This window comes from Myxine glutinosa, chromosome 1 (assembly GCF_964187855.1).
Source record: "Myxine glutinosa chromosome 1, kmMyxGlut1.1, whole genome shotgun sequence".
NCBI lineage: Eukaryota > Metazoa > Chordata > Myxini > Myxiniformes > Myxinidae > Myxine > Myxine glutinosa.
This window is the reverse complement of record NC_136261.1, coordinates 224,741,019-224,755,239: the sequence shown is the minus strand read 5'-3', so window position 1 is coordinate 224,755,239 and position 14,221 is coordinate 224,741,019. Positions and strand designations below refer to the sequence as shown.

The window sequence follows — 14,221 nt, the reverse complement described above, 5'->3', positions numbered from 1 at the left end:
TCAAGGATATGTCTTGTCGTGATGGGACCATTGATGTCCGCCTCACTCCAAGCTTTATCCAGGCTGCTGTCTTCAATAGCATAGCCAGCTGTCCTCAGTGCAGCCATCAAGCTGTGCATCTCACCCAGTCTCAGCACCCATTTCTCCTTGCAGTCATCCGTACTCGTATTGAGCTGCTTGGCATGCTCATATGGAGCCATGTTCATGATTAACACTGTGCCCATGCAGTTGATCTTCTGTATCTGCTTTAAGACTGTCAACAGCGTTTGCCATTCATGGGCAGGTGCTACTACCAAAGGAAGGGCATCAACTTCTGTTACAGGTTTTTCAGTTGGTAAGAGTGAGTTGTAGGCAGTCCAGGTATGGAGGCTGTACCCGTGTACCGTGTGGCCTTGCTGCCAGGTGGAGTTGCTGTTTGTGTCATCGTGGACTGCTGAATCATCACTGTTGGCATGCTGAGGTGCATCAGAGAGCAGTTTGTCTTCTAGCTCTTCCATAGGTGTGATGTCCATGTGTTGCATGTCATCAACTTTATATGTGTGCTCAATGATGTGTGAAAGCAGCCATACAGTCGTTGAGAACATTTTCGGCCGACCCGTTCTTGAACGTACTAAAGGTGGGAACTTTGTCAGACTCTTCAGAGAGTGGTCTCTGAACTTGCCATGTAGCCTCGGTTTGCATGTGTTTTCCTGACTGTGTCCAGCCTGTTTACACTGTTGATAAATAAAGTGCAGTGCCAGTGGCATGGAGTGTCCATTCCCCATCTGTTGTGGCTTAGGTGAAGTCTCCGTTGTCCACTACAAAGGAGATGAATGCTCCCTTATGCATGGTTGATGGCATGTATGCTTCCCTTGCTAAGGTGGCCTCTGAGCTTGCCAGTTGCCTCCAACCTCATTATCCAACTGTAGTCTACAGGCAGACCAAACCATGCAGGAATTCTTAAAGCTTTTTACTTTTGGGAGAATGGTACACTGCAATGCCAATGGCCGTAGCTTCGGCCATTCTAATCAATGTTGGAATGGTGCATCCATATGTCTTGGTTGGTACGTGACCTGAAACGTCGACTTGTAGGAGTACATAATGTTTTGGCTGATGCCGAGAACATCTTGTTGAATAGTGGCTGAATGTACTTCAGTCTGGAGACTGGGTTGGTCCCTGCATTACCCATCTGATGAAAGAATACAAAGTGTTGGGTACACGTCTTTTGGCATCATTGGCATTCAGAGTTCCATAAAACTCCCATGGGTGTTTTGTGGCTTTTCGCAGTGGCTTTTCGATCTTCAATGGCTTTTCGCAGGATGGGGGCACTCTTAAACAGCTGGCAGATATCCCTTCTAGTGTTCTGTGTCATTACCTCTTGCAAGGCTGTGGAGAAAACACGTTCCGGCATTTGGGCTTCATGAAATGATGTCATCTTTGTACAGGATAACTTTCTTCTTCATGCCACGTTCACACTGCAGACTAGACCCCATTTTCTGCAGAATACTCTTTAGGTTGTGCGCAGCTCTGCCATGCTGACTGGGCCATCCTTGGGGAGACTTCTCACAAGGCCGATAAACTCAATGTCTGATGCAATGATGCCAACATTTGTTTTTTTCTGCTGAATGAGACTGTGCAGTGTCCTTCCTGCCTCTTTGGTCCATGCTGAACAGGCTTCACTCAGCATGCCAGGTGATACTTCATATCAATGGCAACTAGTATCATCTGCACTATTGGTTGTGCTGAGGTGAACTTTCTATGTTCCATTGTTGTTCACAACCACTGCATTTCAAAGCTGCTTGCCTGCACTGAAGGTAAACGCCTCATGAATATATTGGCCAGCATTGTCCTCCTGGCAGAAGAAGCACATCTTCTTGAAGGGAGCTGTCAATAAACGTGTGAAAGGAGTGCCACTTAGACCAGGCTCAGAGGATGCTTGGACACTTAGGGTAATTTGTATGGAGGGGCGACCACGTTGTTTCTGAAATTTTTTGGCTCTCTCTCTCTGCTGACATATCTTCTTGTAGCCCACCCTGGCACGTTTGAGATGACCACTATGACATGTCTCTTTGCAGCAAGTATGGTGCCATGAAGCCTTATTGGCTCTCAGTTTGATATCTGTCACTTAATCCAGTCTGCGGCTGATCTCTGGAAAGTTACCATCCCATCAGAGTTTGTGAACGAAGGTCAGAAATTTAGAATAAACGTCTAACGATGGTTCTGCTACAAGTCTTCTGCTGTCTGAATGTTGGCATTTTATGCAGAGCTTGAAATTAGTCTCTTGTCTTCCTATCTTGGTGGCAGCAGAAGTATTTGGTTCTCCCTTCATTTTTTCATGATCCAGAAACTTCTACCTCAGGTCCAGGTCACTAAAAGTCGATAGAACAATTGGCAACAACAGTTTTCTAGGTACTAGGACCCAGGAGAATGCATTTATAATGGTTGCCAAAATAGAGGTCAGTGGAAATATTGTACAAAAGGTGGGGCAGCAGCAACTTGGTACCATTCAGCCTCACCCCATAGGGAAATGAGGAAGAAGAAGAAGAGTTTTGTCAGAGTTTGGCAAAAGGGAAGTTAAACCTGCCATTTTGACCAAGCAGTTTTTCTTCAATTGATATCGGTCAAAACCAAAGGAACTTGTTCTTTTTGAACAGGTTTTTGGGAGTAGATATCTGTATGCAAAATCTGCGCTCATAGTAGAGGTGAGATGGAGGGTAAAATGTGTTGACATTGGGGGACACAGTTGGATACAACAAACAAGAAGAATGACCAGGAAGAGAGAGAGGAGATAAACACATTAATTTGTATGTAAGAATGTTGGGTTGGTTCGGATTAATGTGGGGCGAAATGATCACTGGTAAGGTTGGGAGGTGACATTATACAGAGGTGCACCACTTGCTTGAAATTTTGGAGGGAAGAGTGCAATTGAACGGTCTCTGGAATGCATTTTCATAAACGGAAGGAAGGCGAAAGCCTGGATTTTGGAAGTTTAACCACGAAGGGTTACTGGAAAATCACATCTGTCCTTGAGCAGTTGGGCAGGATAGTATGGCTGAGAGCAGAGGGATCCAGATCAGAGGCGGGCAGTGAAATTGTAGGTGCCTCGTTTTACTGGAGGTGGTTAAAAAAAAAAAACACATGAGCTTGTGCTAATGATTTATATGGAAGAGTTGCTGTCATACAAAGCAAATTGGTAAAGACTTAGCTCAAGCCTTAGAACTGGATATTAATGACACCAGCAACAGGCAACAGCAATAATAATAAATAAAAAAAAAAAAAACACCTTTAGAGGCCATTTTTCCCCGCAAGCGGGGGTTAGCCTTTTTCGGGGACCGTGGTTGTTGTTGTTTTTTGGTCCCCTTTTTGAAGCAATGTTTTACGGCCGGATGCCCTTCCTGCCGCCAACCCTTTTTGTTGCCTTTTTACGACAAACAGGGAATTACCAGTGAACTGGTACTCAATTTGCCGACCTCGGAAGGATGACAGGCTGAGTCAACCCCCCTGGCGTTAATTCAGCGATCGACCGGGATTCGAACCCAGGATCCTAGGATCCTAAGCTGGCACCCTAGCCGCTAGCCCAACACCAGGGCTCAATAATAATAATAATATTATTGCAACAGCAATAATAATAAGCATGAATTCATTGTAAGTACAATGCCTATGACCTCCCCCTATTCGTTGCCATGGCGTGAGCAGAAAAAACAACGGGAGCTACTTGGGTTGAGTCGGATTGCCAACGAGGCCCGCTCACGGCTTGAGGTTGCTGAGGCTGAACTTCAACTGCAGAATAGCAAGTATGAGGCGGCACAAAGCCAGCTGAAGGCCGCAAAGGAAGCACAGAGCACAGCCTTCACTTCGCTGGCTGAAAACCATACCACTGTCAATCGCTTAGAAAAAGAATTACCCCGTGGCGAGAAGGAGCTCAAAGAGGTATGAATGCGTATGAAACTGTGGATCACCTGATGTATTTGTTAGCAAGTCCCTGCTGGTTGTATTGTAAATGCAATCAATGCCAGGTAGCTGTTTGCTCCTGAGCAAAATGCAGCAATCTTTTTTTGACTGTGAGCTTTGTTTGTAAGATACTATGTGCATTGTTGTAGATGGAGGCCAAGCTGTTGGTGTTGAATGGGAAAGAAGAGGAGCTGCGTAAAGGCGTCCGTGCAACACGCCAGCGGGTTGAAGAACTTCGCAGTGCTCTGGCAGCGTCTCGCTCACAGGGTCGTGTTCTGCGCAGCCTTATGGAGCAAAAACAATGTGGTGCCCTTCCGGGCATTTATGGGCGCCTGGTGAGACAATAATAGTATTCTCAATATTGCAATATGGTGAGATGAGACAATAACAGTAATACTAGTATAATAGAGTAATAAATAGTATTCCTAATAGTTCCTATACCAGACTCGGTGATGTAATGGTTAGTGTCCACTCTGAGTCTGGGAGGTTGGTGGTTCGAACCCCGGCCTAGTCATCGTAAATATATTTTTAAATAGTACGTGCTGCTTCCTTGCCTGGCACTCAGCATTTACAAGGATAGAGCACAGACAAATATCGCTGGGAAGGCAATGGCAAACCACCCAGTATAACCATTGCCAAGAAATTGCTTCAGCAGCAGCAATGGTCTGTGAAAAGTATGGTGGATCTAATAAAATAAATAGTCATGGGGACTGTCATGGGGACCGCAAGGCTAACCCCTGCTCTAGCAGGGAATATGGCCTTAAAATGCCTGTTGTTGTTGTTGTTGTTGTTGTTGTTGTTGTTGCATACACACATTGTATAATGTACAGTAATTGTTAACCATAAACTCGAGCACATTGAACAACATGAACACATTGTTTAAATTATAAAGTATACATTAACTGTTTAGAAATGCTTTAAACACTTGCTTTTGTGCTTGTGACTAGCAGTGGTTTGTCTCTAAAGAAACCAGCAGCAGCCCCTCAACATGTTGGGGTTGAAACGCCCCTGATATCACGTCTCCATTGTGCTGATATCTTGGTGGCACCTCTCACTATGCTCATTGGTCACAGCACCAAGATTGACTGGGAAGAACTCCAAGTGTGAATGAGGAAAATGCAACTTCAGCGACATACAGCAACCTATTTCTTCAAAGGCCTTTCTTATATTATATCTTGAACCAACTTGGCAAAGTGGGCTGTTCTCTAGTTCCCAAGGAAGTTGTGGACGACCAGTTTGAAAGCCTCCCATGCAGCCAGCTCCAGTGGGTTCAGCTTTGACTGGAAGACTGGATCGGACAATAAATCCCAAATTTGTGGCCAATAAAAATTTGTTTGTTGTCCCATTAAACCATTGTGTCAGTCTTTGGGTACAAACAATGCAACATATGAGTGGTGCCCATGTTTCGTCTTGGTAACCCACCTTGCAACCGAAGTGGTGCTTGTATGCGACCTTGAGACGATTGGATTTGTGTTTCCATTGGGTACGAGATGTATACTTGCCACATACATAGCAAAAGCAGTCTGCACTGTTCAGACATGCTTGTTTAGATTCATATCAATCTGAAATATAATATTAAAATGTAATTTTATAATATCATTTTATCTTTGAAAAAAACACTCGAAATGCGTGACATTAGATTTACAATTTTTCTGTAACGAAATATCCTTACATGTTGAGTCAATTCTGATTTCAGATTCAAAATCAGCATAGTCAAATTAGCGAAGACACTTGCTTTTAGCTCGTTGGTATAAACAAAAGATTTGTTCTTTTAAATTACTTTAATGAAAAATATTGCACAAAGGGAAAAATTGTGGAGGAATGGTGAAGGCAGATCTTGTATTTACCCCCATTTGTTGGATTGTTTCATTCAGAAGAGTTCATTTTTCATAGAAAATGGAAAAGAATAAGGCAAACAGATCCCAGAGGTATTGATTGAACAGCTTCTGGTAAATATCTGACTCGTACTGCTGGGATTAAACAAAAACCGAATTGAATACCTGAAACACTCCTGCATGTCTCTGTATTTACCGATTTTTAGAGCGGATGAGCCGAGATGTAGGGTGAAAAGACAAAAGGGATGCAAGAAGAGACACGGGGTGTGGAGGAGGTTCCTCCACCCTCTGCTGAAAGTGATTATTGGGGGGTGGGGGTGGGATGACAGTAAAATCATGCTGTAAGAAGGAATTGGGGAGCTGGGGAGCTGGTACATGTACAGTAAAACCTCTATTATCAGGAATAGTCGTGACCAAGAGTATTCTGGATGATGACGAAGCTGTGTCTGAGCCTAAAAAGTGAGACGCCGTTAAGGCTATTTGTATATTTACCTCCGCCACCAAAGGAGGACGGAGGTTATGTTTTCACTCCTGTCTGCTTGTTTGTCTGTCTATCTGTCTGAACAAGATATCTAAAAAAGTTGTGAACGGATTGAGACGAAATTTGGCGGAGAGGTTTGTTTATGTCACACAGACAAAATTATTAGATTTTGTTGCAGATCCTGATTTGGATCTGAGAATTTTTTTGTGCCATAGTTCATCATTGATAAATAGGGCAAAACCGCTATTTAGCACGATATCTCAAATAGTTGTGGACAAATTCGGACGAATCTTGGTGGACAGGTTGATTGAGTGTGTGACAAGAACAAGTCGATTTGATTTTGGTGGATAGTGGGGTGGCTTAGCCCAAATATTCAAAAGAATTGTGCATTTTGTGATACAAGCACCAAATTTGGCACAAATGTACATTAATATGTTGCGAACATTTTCAGATATTGGGCCACTTGAAATTCCGTAATTTTTTTTTTCAAATTTCGTAATTTCAAATTTTTCGGGTGACACCGTCACAATTTCGGTCTTCGAGGCCGGCCGATAGGCAAAGTGTGACCGGAAGGGACGAGGTTCTCCTGACCACGTGGCCCTCGATCTGGGAAGCGAGAGGCGTTCCATTAGTGGACGCGCCCCTCACGCCCGACTTTTGGGCGGCCCCGGCAGGCCGTTTGTTTTGACGTTCCGTGACAGGCCCCGCACCCCCACCTCCGGGCCGACCGGAAGCTTGTGCTGAGTACATCATACCTGAACAACTCAGTGAGGCAGAACACAGCAGTGCACACCAGGGTGACCCCTTCAGTGCATAAACCAATTAACCTGTCCACTGCAGGGCATATAGAAATGAAGTTATTTTCTGCATATAATAATAATATAAGTTCAGTTCTATATAACAATTTCTGTTATCACCACTACCACTACAACTACCACTACTACAAGCTTTGTCTGGAATTTTGTGGACTAACAGACATACAGACAAGCTGGGATCAAAACATTACCTCCTTCCACCATTGAGTGTAGAGGTAAACATCATGGAAATTATATCATGCCCTAGATTTAATTCATGCTTACCCGTGTATTTGCTTCACTGGTTCACAAGGTCTTTTGCATACATGTAATTCAGACTCTCGTCTTCATTGCTGACCACACAATGTTCGCAACATATTAATGTACATTTGTGCCAAATTTGGTGCTTGTATCACAAAATGCACAATTCTTTTGAATATTTGGGCTAAGCCGCCCCACTATATCGGCCGGCCTCGAAGACCGAAATTGTGACGGTGTCACCCGAAAAATTTGAAATTACGAAATTTGAAAAAATTTGAAAAAAAAAATTACGGAATTTCAAGTAGCCCAATATCTGAAAATGTTCGCAACATATTAATGTACATTTGTGCCAAATTTGGTGCTTGTATCACAAAATGCACAACAGGTTTGCTATGCTGCTACACTAGGAGATCCGAATAGGGATCCGGATATGAGAAATTTTTGATTTTTTAAAGTGATTCTTCATCATTGAGTTATGGGCCAAAACGATAAATAGCATGATACGAGTATATCAAGAAGTTGTGATTCTTTACAAGTGGTTTACTCTTTTTGGTCTTTCTTCATTTGGTGGTGTTTTACATTTCTCCATATTCTCCTTTTTTGTCCTTTCATACTAAGTTGGAGATTGCCTCTGGCTCTGTGAAAGAAATTTGCTCTTGGTTCTGTTTGAGATGCATCATTCAGTTAGAAGCTTTGTTAAACCTTTCTACAGGGTGACCTCGGTGCTATTGATGCAAAATATGACGTGGCAATATCTTCATGTTGCCACCAACTGGATTGGATTGTTGTGGACACAATGGACACAGCACAAGCCTGTGTTACCTTTCTCAAGACCAACAACATTGGACTGGCAACATTCATCGGTCTTGATAAGGTCTAAACACGTTTATAATTGTTCTGTAACTCGGAAGAGATTCAGTCTCAAGTTGAGGCCACTATAACTGTTTTAACATGCAACGTGTTCATGTTTTATCACTCAGATGCAAGTATGGGTTGAGGCGAGTCAGAAGGCAGTAAGGATCCCCAATGGCGTCTCTCGCCTGTACGATTTGGTGAAAGTACGGGAACCAGCTGTGAAGCCTGCCTTTTACTTTGCACTGCGAAACACACTTGTGGCTGACGAGCTGACGCAGGCAACACGTGTTGCTTTTGGGGGCGACATTCGGTGGCGTGTCGTCACTCTACAGGGTCAGCTCATCGAAACTTATGGTAAGTTGGCACAATTAATCACTTATTGGTGCAGTTTGTATCCGATCGGACCCTCAACACGAAACAATGATGCAAATTGCAAACACAAGTTTTGTTTCCAAAAACAAAAACCAACCTTTGGTTCTGGGGATGTATCTGCTGTTCCTCCTCAGTCTTTGAATTTATTTGAATATTGAAGTCATTTGAAAAATGAGGCATTATCAATAAAAGTTCTATCAAAACAACGTTGCATTATATGATTTATTTATTGTATTGCTCTTTACCTATTCCCGTTCCCTTATTTGTGCTCCCTTTTTTGGGACCACAAACATCTGGCGGTAGCCCATTTGAGGCCTGGTCAACTCGTCTCAATTTTGATTTTCATCGATTTTTACTTTTTTGCTGGTGTCATGTTTTCCCCCTCACCACCTCCCCCCAATCATTTTCTATTATTTGGCTTCTTTTTTTACTTTCTCTCCTTCATTTCCGTTGTCTCCTCTCTTTTCTTCATTCCTGTCACTTCTACCTTTCTTTATTTCATTTTCTTGTACACAAAATCTAAGCTCATAGAAGAGTGAGGTGACAGTGAGCAAAAGGTCAACTTGCTGTTAGAGCAGCAGAGCAACAGGGAGATGCAACAGCAATGGATGAACAAACATAAATAGAGGAGAGGTGTGTTTGTGTATTTTTAAAATGCAACTTCCAACTTATTTGCAATGTGAAAGACGGTCTGATTGTCAGCTAGTACACTGTAAATCATTGTATCGGTCAGCCGACAGACGCTAGAAACCTTTGAGACAACACCAGCAACCAACCGCCTCCCTCCTCTCCCCCGCCCCATTTTGATAAAGGGAATTGATTGATGGATGCATTTCTGGCTTTCTGGTTATCTACATAGTGCGAATTCATTTTAGCTCACCTGGAACGTAATTCCCGGGAGCTTATGCGTTGGCGTGTCATCCGTCCGTCATTCTACCATGATAGTCAGTCTACTATTGAAATTGGTTTAAAATACCGTGATACTGTTTAAAATACCTTTTGTCGGTGTAGTCGACTGCTTTATTCTACCAGGTGAGCGCCAGCGCCCAAGGGTATTGCCACTACTTTTTCAAAAAACATGGCGATAACCAGAGGCAAGGGATGGCGAGGCAGGAGACGGCTAATTCAATTTGAATAACTCCTACGACAGCATGGAAGGTGATTCCTGGAGACCTACTGATGTGGATTGCTGATAAATTGGCCACATTTTCTTGTGAACAAAGGACAATACATTTTGACAGTTTCAGTGTGCAGGCCCCATTGGTGGGGGGATACGGAGGGGGGGGGGGGCATAAACTTTTTACGCGTGTCCAGGCTGTAACTTTTTTTTTTTTTACCATTTGAGCTTTTGTCATCAAATTTTCAACAAACTTTTTATTATGAGAACTAGAGTGGATTGGTTCGCAACACTCGCCTCACCACTGAGAATAATGACTGTACGTGAGTTGTTGTATTGTCATGATTTACTCCAATCATAATGCAAACATTTTTGTACAAATCTATATATATATATATTCTCCGTAGGTGATTCTGTCTGTCCGGGGGAGTGGCTACACCTGGTCTGGGAGGGGCTTCAAAAACAAATATCCATCATTTTGTTGACTCGCATAGCTTTGAGGCCTCTTTTGTTAGGCCAGCGGTGTCTTGCTCTCTCTTAGTTTTATATAAACTCTAATTCGATATCTCATTTCATTTTTCACAGTCGCTAACATGGTTTTAGACTCGGTTGAAAAAAAAACGGGAATGAAATTAGATGAAAGTTACCGTTTATAGAACGAAATGCATTTTCAAAGGCCTATAGCATAGACGGCCATTCATTGAGTCACCCTCACGATTAGATCTCGACACGAATTCACCATCTGATTTCATTTTTATCGATGGGTTTAGACTCGGTTTCAGCAATAATTGAGAAAATAAACGCACACACGGGAATCGGGAAATTGCCGAGATATATTAAATAATCGCACCTTTTCACGACTCGATATATCTTACACCACCGCCCAAGATGACACAGACAGGAAAATGCCGACATATTAAATAATCGCAGCTTTTTACGACTCGATATATCTTACACCGCCCAAGATGACACAGACAGGAAAATGCCGAGATATATTAAATAATCGTGGCTTTTCATGACTCGATATATCTTACACCGCCCAAGTACACAGACAGGAAATTGCCGAGATTTATGAAGAATTCGCGTCGGACGTTTCCATTGTCACGATTAAATGTTTAACTTATACGTAGTCAACAATGTTGGGAGAGGGGTGGGATGGCGTGTGTGTGTGTGTGTGTGTGTGTGTGTGTGTGTGTGTGTGTGTGTGTGTGTGTGTGTGTGTGTGTGTGTGTGTGTGTGTGTGTGTGTGTGTGTGTGTGGTGTGTGTGGTGTGTGTGAGACACACTCCCCCGTGGGTCATCCACTCCCTGGTGCAGTGTGCGTGATGGGGGCGGGGAGGGAGAGGATTTGAGCTCTTGAAGTCACATTTTACATGAGATGTAATCACACATTTCAAACTGTATTTCCCATGTGCACGCACATGCATTCACATGTTATCAGAAGTAAATACATTGTGTAGATTACATCATTTGTGAATCTGATAAAATGCCAGTAACCATTTTGTAAAACTGAATGTGCAGCATTAAACTCAAGATGTCCAAATGTCACACGCGTCCATGCCCGTGGGATTCCCACGGGTGACCCCACTAGTGTATTTATAATATCCGTGATATCATTTATTTTGTACTTTAATTGTCATCTAAAAAGGTCCAAGTGGTCTAAAGCTCTAAATGGTCAAGGTGAAGCATCTTATGGGTCTTTTGTGTTTTTGGATCTTCAGGGTCTTTAAGGATATTTTGGGTCTTTGAGGGTTATCTGTGTCTTTAAGGGTCTTCAACGTATTTTGGGTCCTCTGGGTGTTTGGGGTCTTTAAGGGTCTATGGGGGTCTTTAATGGTCTATGGGGTCTTTAATGGTCTTCTCGGTCATTGGGGTCTTTTGGGTCATTGGGGGCTTTTGGTTCTTTGGGTATTGAGGGTCTTTTGTTTCTTTGGGGTCTTTTGTTTCTTTGGGGTCTTTCTTTGGGTTGCGACACACAGGGAATTACCAGTGAACTGGTACTCAATTTGCTGACCTCAGAAGGATGACAGGCTGAGTCAACCCCCCTGGCGTTAATTCAGTGATCGACCAGGATTCAAACACAGCATCCTCGGATCCCAAGCCGGCACCCTAACCGCTAAGCCAACACCAGGCTAACACAGAACATATTATAAAGTGAACAGGAGACAAGAGGGGGACAGCGAGGGAAGCACAACAACAGTGGAGAATAGGGCCATCGGGAGATCTGTGAAAGGGAAATGGCTGGGTTGGGGCATATGGGATAAACAAGATGTACAAAATAAGGACTTTCAGGGAGAAAACGGAATTTGAAGGAGGTGGATTTCGGGTGGACTAACAGGGGTAGAAAATTTCGAGGTTTTTGGATGGGGGGAAGGTAAGAGATTTTGTTGGAAAGCCGTTTTGAAGACCTGGAGGGAGGACTAGAATTGAAGAGAGTGTGGGAGTTTGTTTCAGAAGCAGGAAAAAAGAGGAATGAAAGAGTGAAGGTGAGCAGGGAGTCTTCATTTTGGCAGTTTCACAAGAAGAGGGTTGCTGACAGATCTTGAGCGTCCTGCAGGAATATTTGGGGGACAGAGCACAGACAGAGTGTAGGGGGTGCAAGGCCAGAGAGGAGTTAGTGGAAGACAGAAAGACCACCAACCTGCCTGCGTTGAGGGAGAGTGAAGGGCCTTCAGAATCAGCCTCATCGTGGGAGATACCAATGATTTTAAAAGCCTTGGTTTCTACAGCGTGAAGTCAAGCTAGGTGTGAGGCAGGAGCCCCAGTTCAGAGTGGGGGGGGGGGGGGGGCGGGCGGGGGGGGATTACGCCTTCAAGCTGCGGATGAAAGCTTTGTATGTGGTGAGAAGCTCAATAATGCCAAGGAAGGACTTCGCACGACGGCGATGCCCATTCGGCGACTGACTGGCTTTGGAGGCCAGCTTGGAAATGTAGGTTTCCCAGGAATGATGATGGCAGATAGTGGGACCCAAAAGCTTGAGTGCCAGAACTTCTTCGAGAGGATTGGTGAGAAAGTAGATGGGAGGGTTTTCCAGATGGTCCTTTTGGAGAGACATAGTGAGAGTGTGAGATTTGTCAGGATTGAAAGACATGATGCACTTGTTTGACCAGTTTGTGATTTTATTCAGGTCTGCAGAGAGTGAAGAGGCTGATGCCTGCCGATTTGAGGGTTGAGATGTGGAGAGGCAGAGAGAGGGTGGAGTTATCAGCAAAAATATCGGATTTTCTAGAGTTGGAGAGATCATTCATGAAGACCAAAAAAAACACAGGGCGCAAAACACTGCTTTAAGGAATTCCAGCCTGGATATGTTGGGTGCTTCGTGTTCAGTCACCCGGCTGCTGGTTGCATCATTTTTAGTGGGCGCGTCTGCCGCTGATGCATGCCTCTCTATAAGCAGTTATCTGGTCCTCATTTTGTCGACCTCAGAAGGATGACAGGCCGAGTCACCACCACCTGGCGTTCATTAAAAGGGATTCAAACTCAGGACCTTAGGATCCCAAGCCCGCTGCCCTAACCATGAGGCCAACACCAGGTATAGCCTGGATAAGAAGAGGAGATGAGAGAATTCCATTTCGAGTCCCACGTTGACTACGACAGGAGAGGAAATCCGCAAACCATGCGTGGAGATTTCCATGGCTACTACAAGAGGAGAGTTTGGTGAGCAGGGCAGGGTGCCAGACCCTATCGAAGGCACGAGATATGTCAAGGGAGACAGCTCTGATTTCCTGTCTGGCGTTGAGGACCTCCATCCATTGTTGTGACAGCAGAAGCAGCATGTGCAGAGTAGAGTGGCCTGGTCTGAATCCAAATTGATGATAATTATAGATCAAGCCATTGGAGAAGAGGAAGGATTTAATATCAAATGTGATGATGGATTCCATGACTTTTTTTTTTTTTTTTTTTTTTGTATACTGAATCGAGGCTCGTGAAAGAGCTAACATTTACTTCACAAACAAATCAACCAGACAAACAAAATATATAAAAAGAGGGAGCGGAAAACAAGATGGGGAGAGAAGGGGAAGCACACAAACACAACATTTGAGAGCAGGGAGATGTGTGGAAGGGAGAGGGCTTGGGGGGAGGAGGCGTGGGAAGGGGGGGGGGGGGGGAGGGAGAAGTATAAAACACAAGGACACCAAGGACTTCCAGGACAGAAGTTGGTATTTCAAAAAAGTGGAATTGGGGTGAAATTAGTGGGGGTAGAAAAGATCAAGGTTTTGGATGGGGGAAGATAAGAGATGGTGGTGAACAGCTGTTTTAAAGACCTGGAGGGTGGAGTGGGATTGAAGAGAGTGAGGGAGTTTGTTCCAGAGGCGGGAGAAAAGAGGAATGAAGGAGTGAAGGTGAGCAGAGAGTCTTGATTTTGGCAGTTTGACCATAAGAGGGTTGCAGGCAGATCTTGTGCGACCTCTAGGAATATTTGCGGGACAGAGCCCAGAGAGAGCTGGGGGGGCAAGGCCAGAGAGGAGTCGGTAGAAGACGGAAAGACCACCAACCTGCCTGCGGTGAGTGAGTGAGAGGCCCTTGGAGTTAGCTTCATCGCGGGAGATTCCAATGATTCTGAATGCTTTGGTTTC

General features: G+C 44.1%; 2 protein-coding genes across 5 annotated transcripts in view; both read left to right on the top strand.

Annotated features, from left to right (window-relative positions):
- The window catches only part of LOC144891290 (uncharacterized), a 981,422-nt gene that overhangs the window by 49,824 nt on the left and 917,377 nt on the right, over positions 1–14,221 (top strand). The gene's annotated exons all lie outside the window — the stretch shown is intronic.
- The window catches only part of SMC4 (structural maintenance of chromosomes 4), a 138,324-nt gene that overhangs the window by 38,782 nt on the left and 85,321 nt on the right, over positions 1–14,221 (top strand). For 3 of the 4 annotated variants that reach the window (XM_068127329.2, XM_068127342.2, XM_078784297.1), the window contains exons 11-14: positions 3,676–3,909; positions 4,080–4,265; positions 8,014–8,175; positions 8,282–8,510. In XM_068127329.2, the coding sequence (XP_067983430.2) occupies positions 3,676–3,909; positions 4,080–4,265; positions 8,014–8,175; positions 8,282–8,510 (811 nt within the window). The remainder of the gene's footprint in view (positions 1–3,675; positions 3,910–4,079; positions 4,266–8,013; positions 8,176–8,281; positions 8,511–14,221) is intronic. The other variant, XM_068127361.2, reaches the window with a different exon arrangement.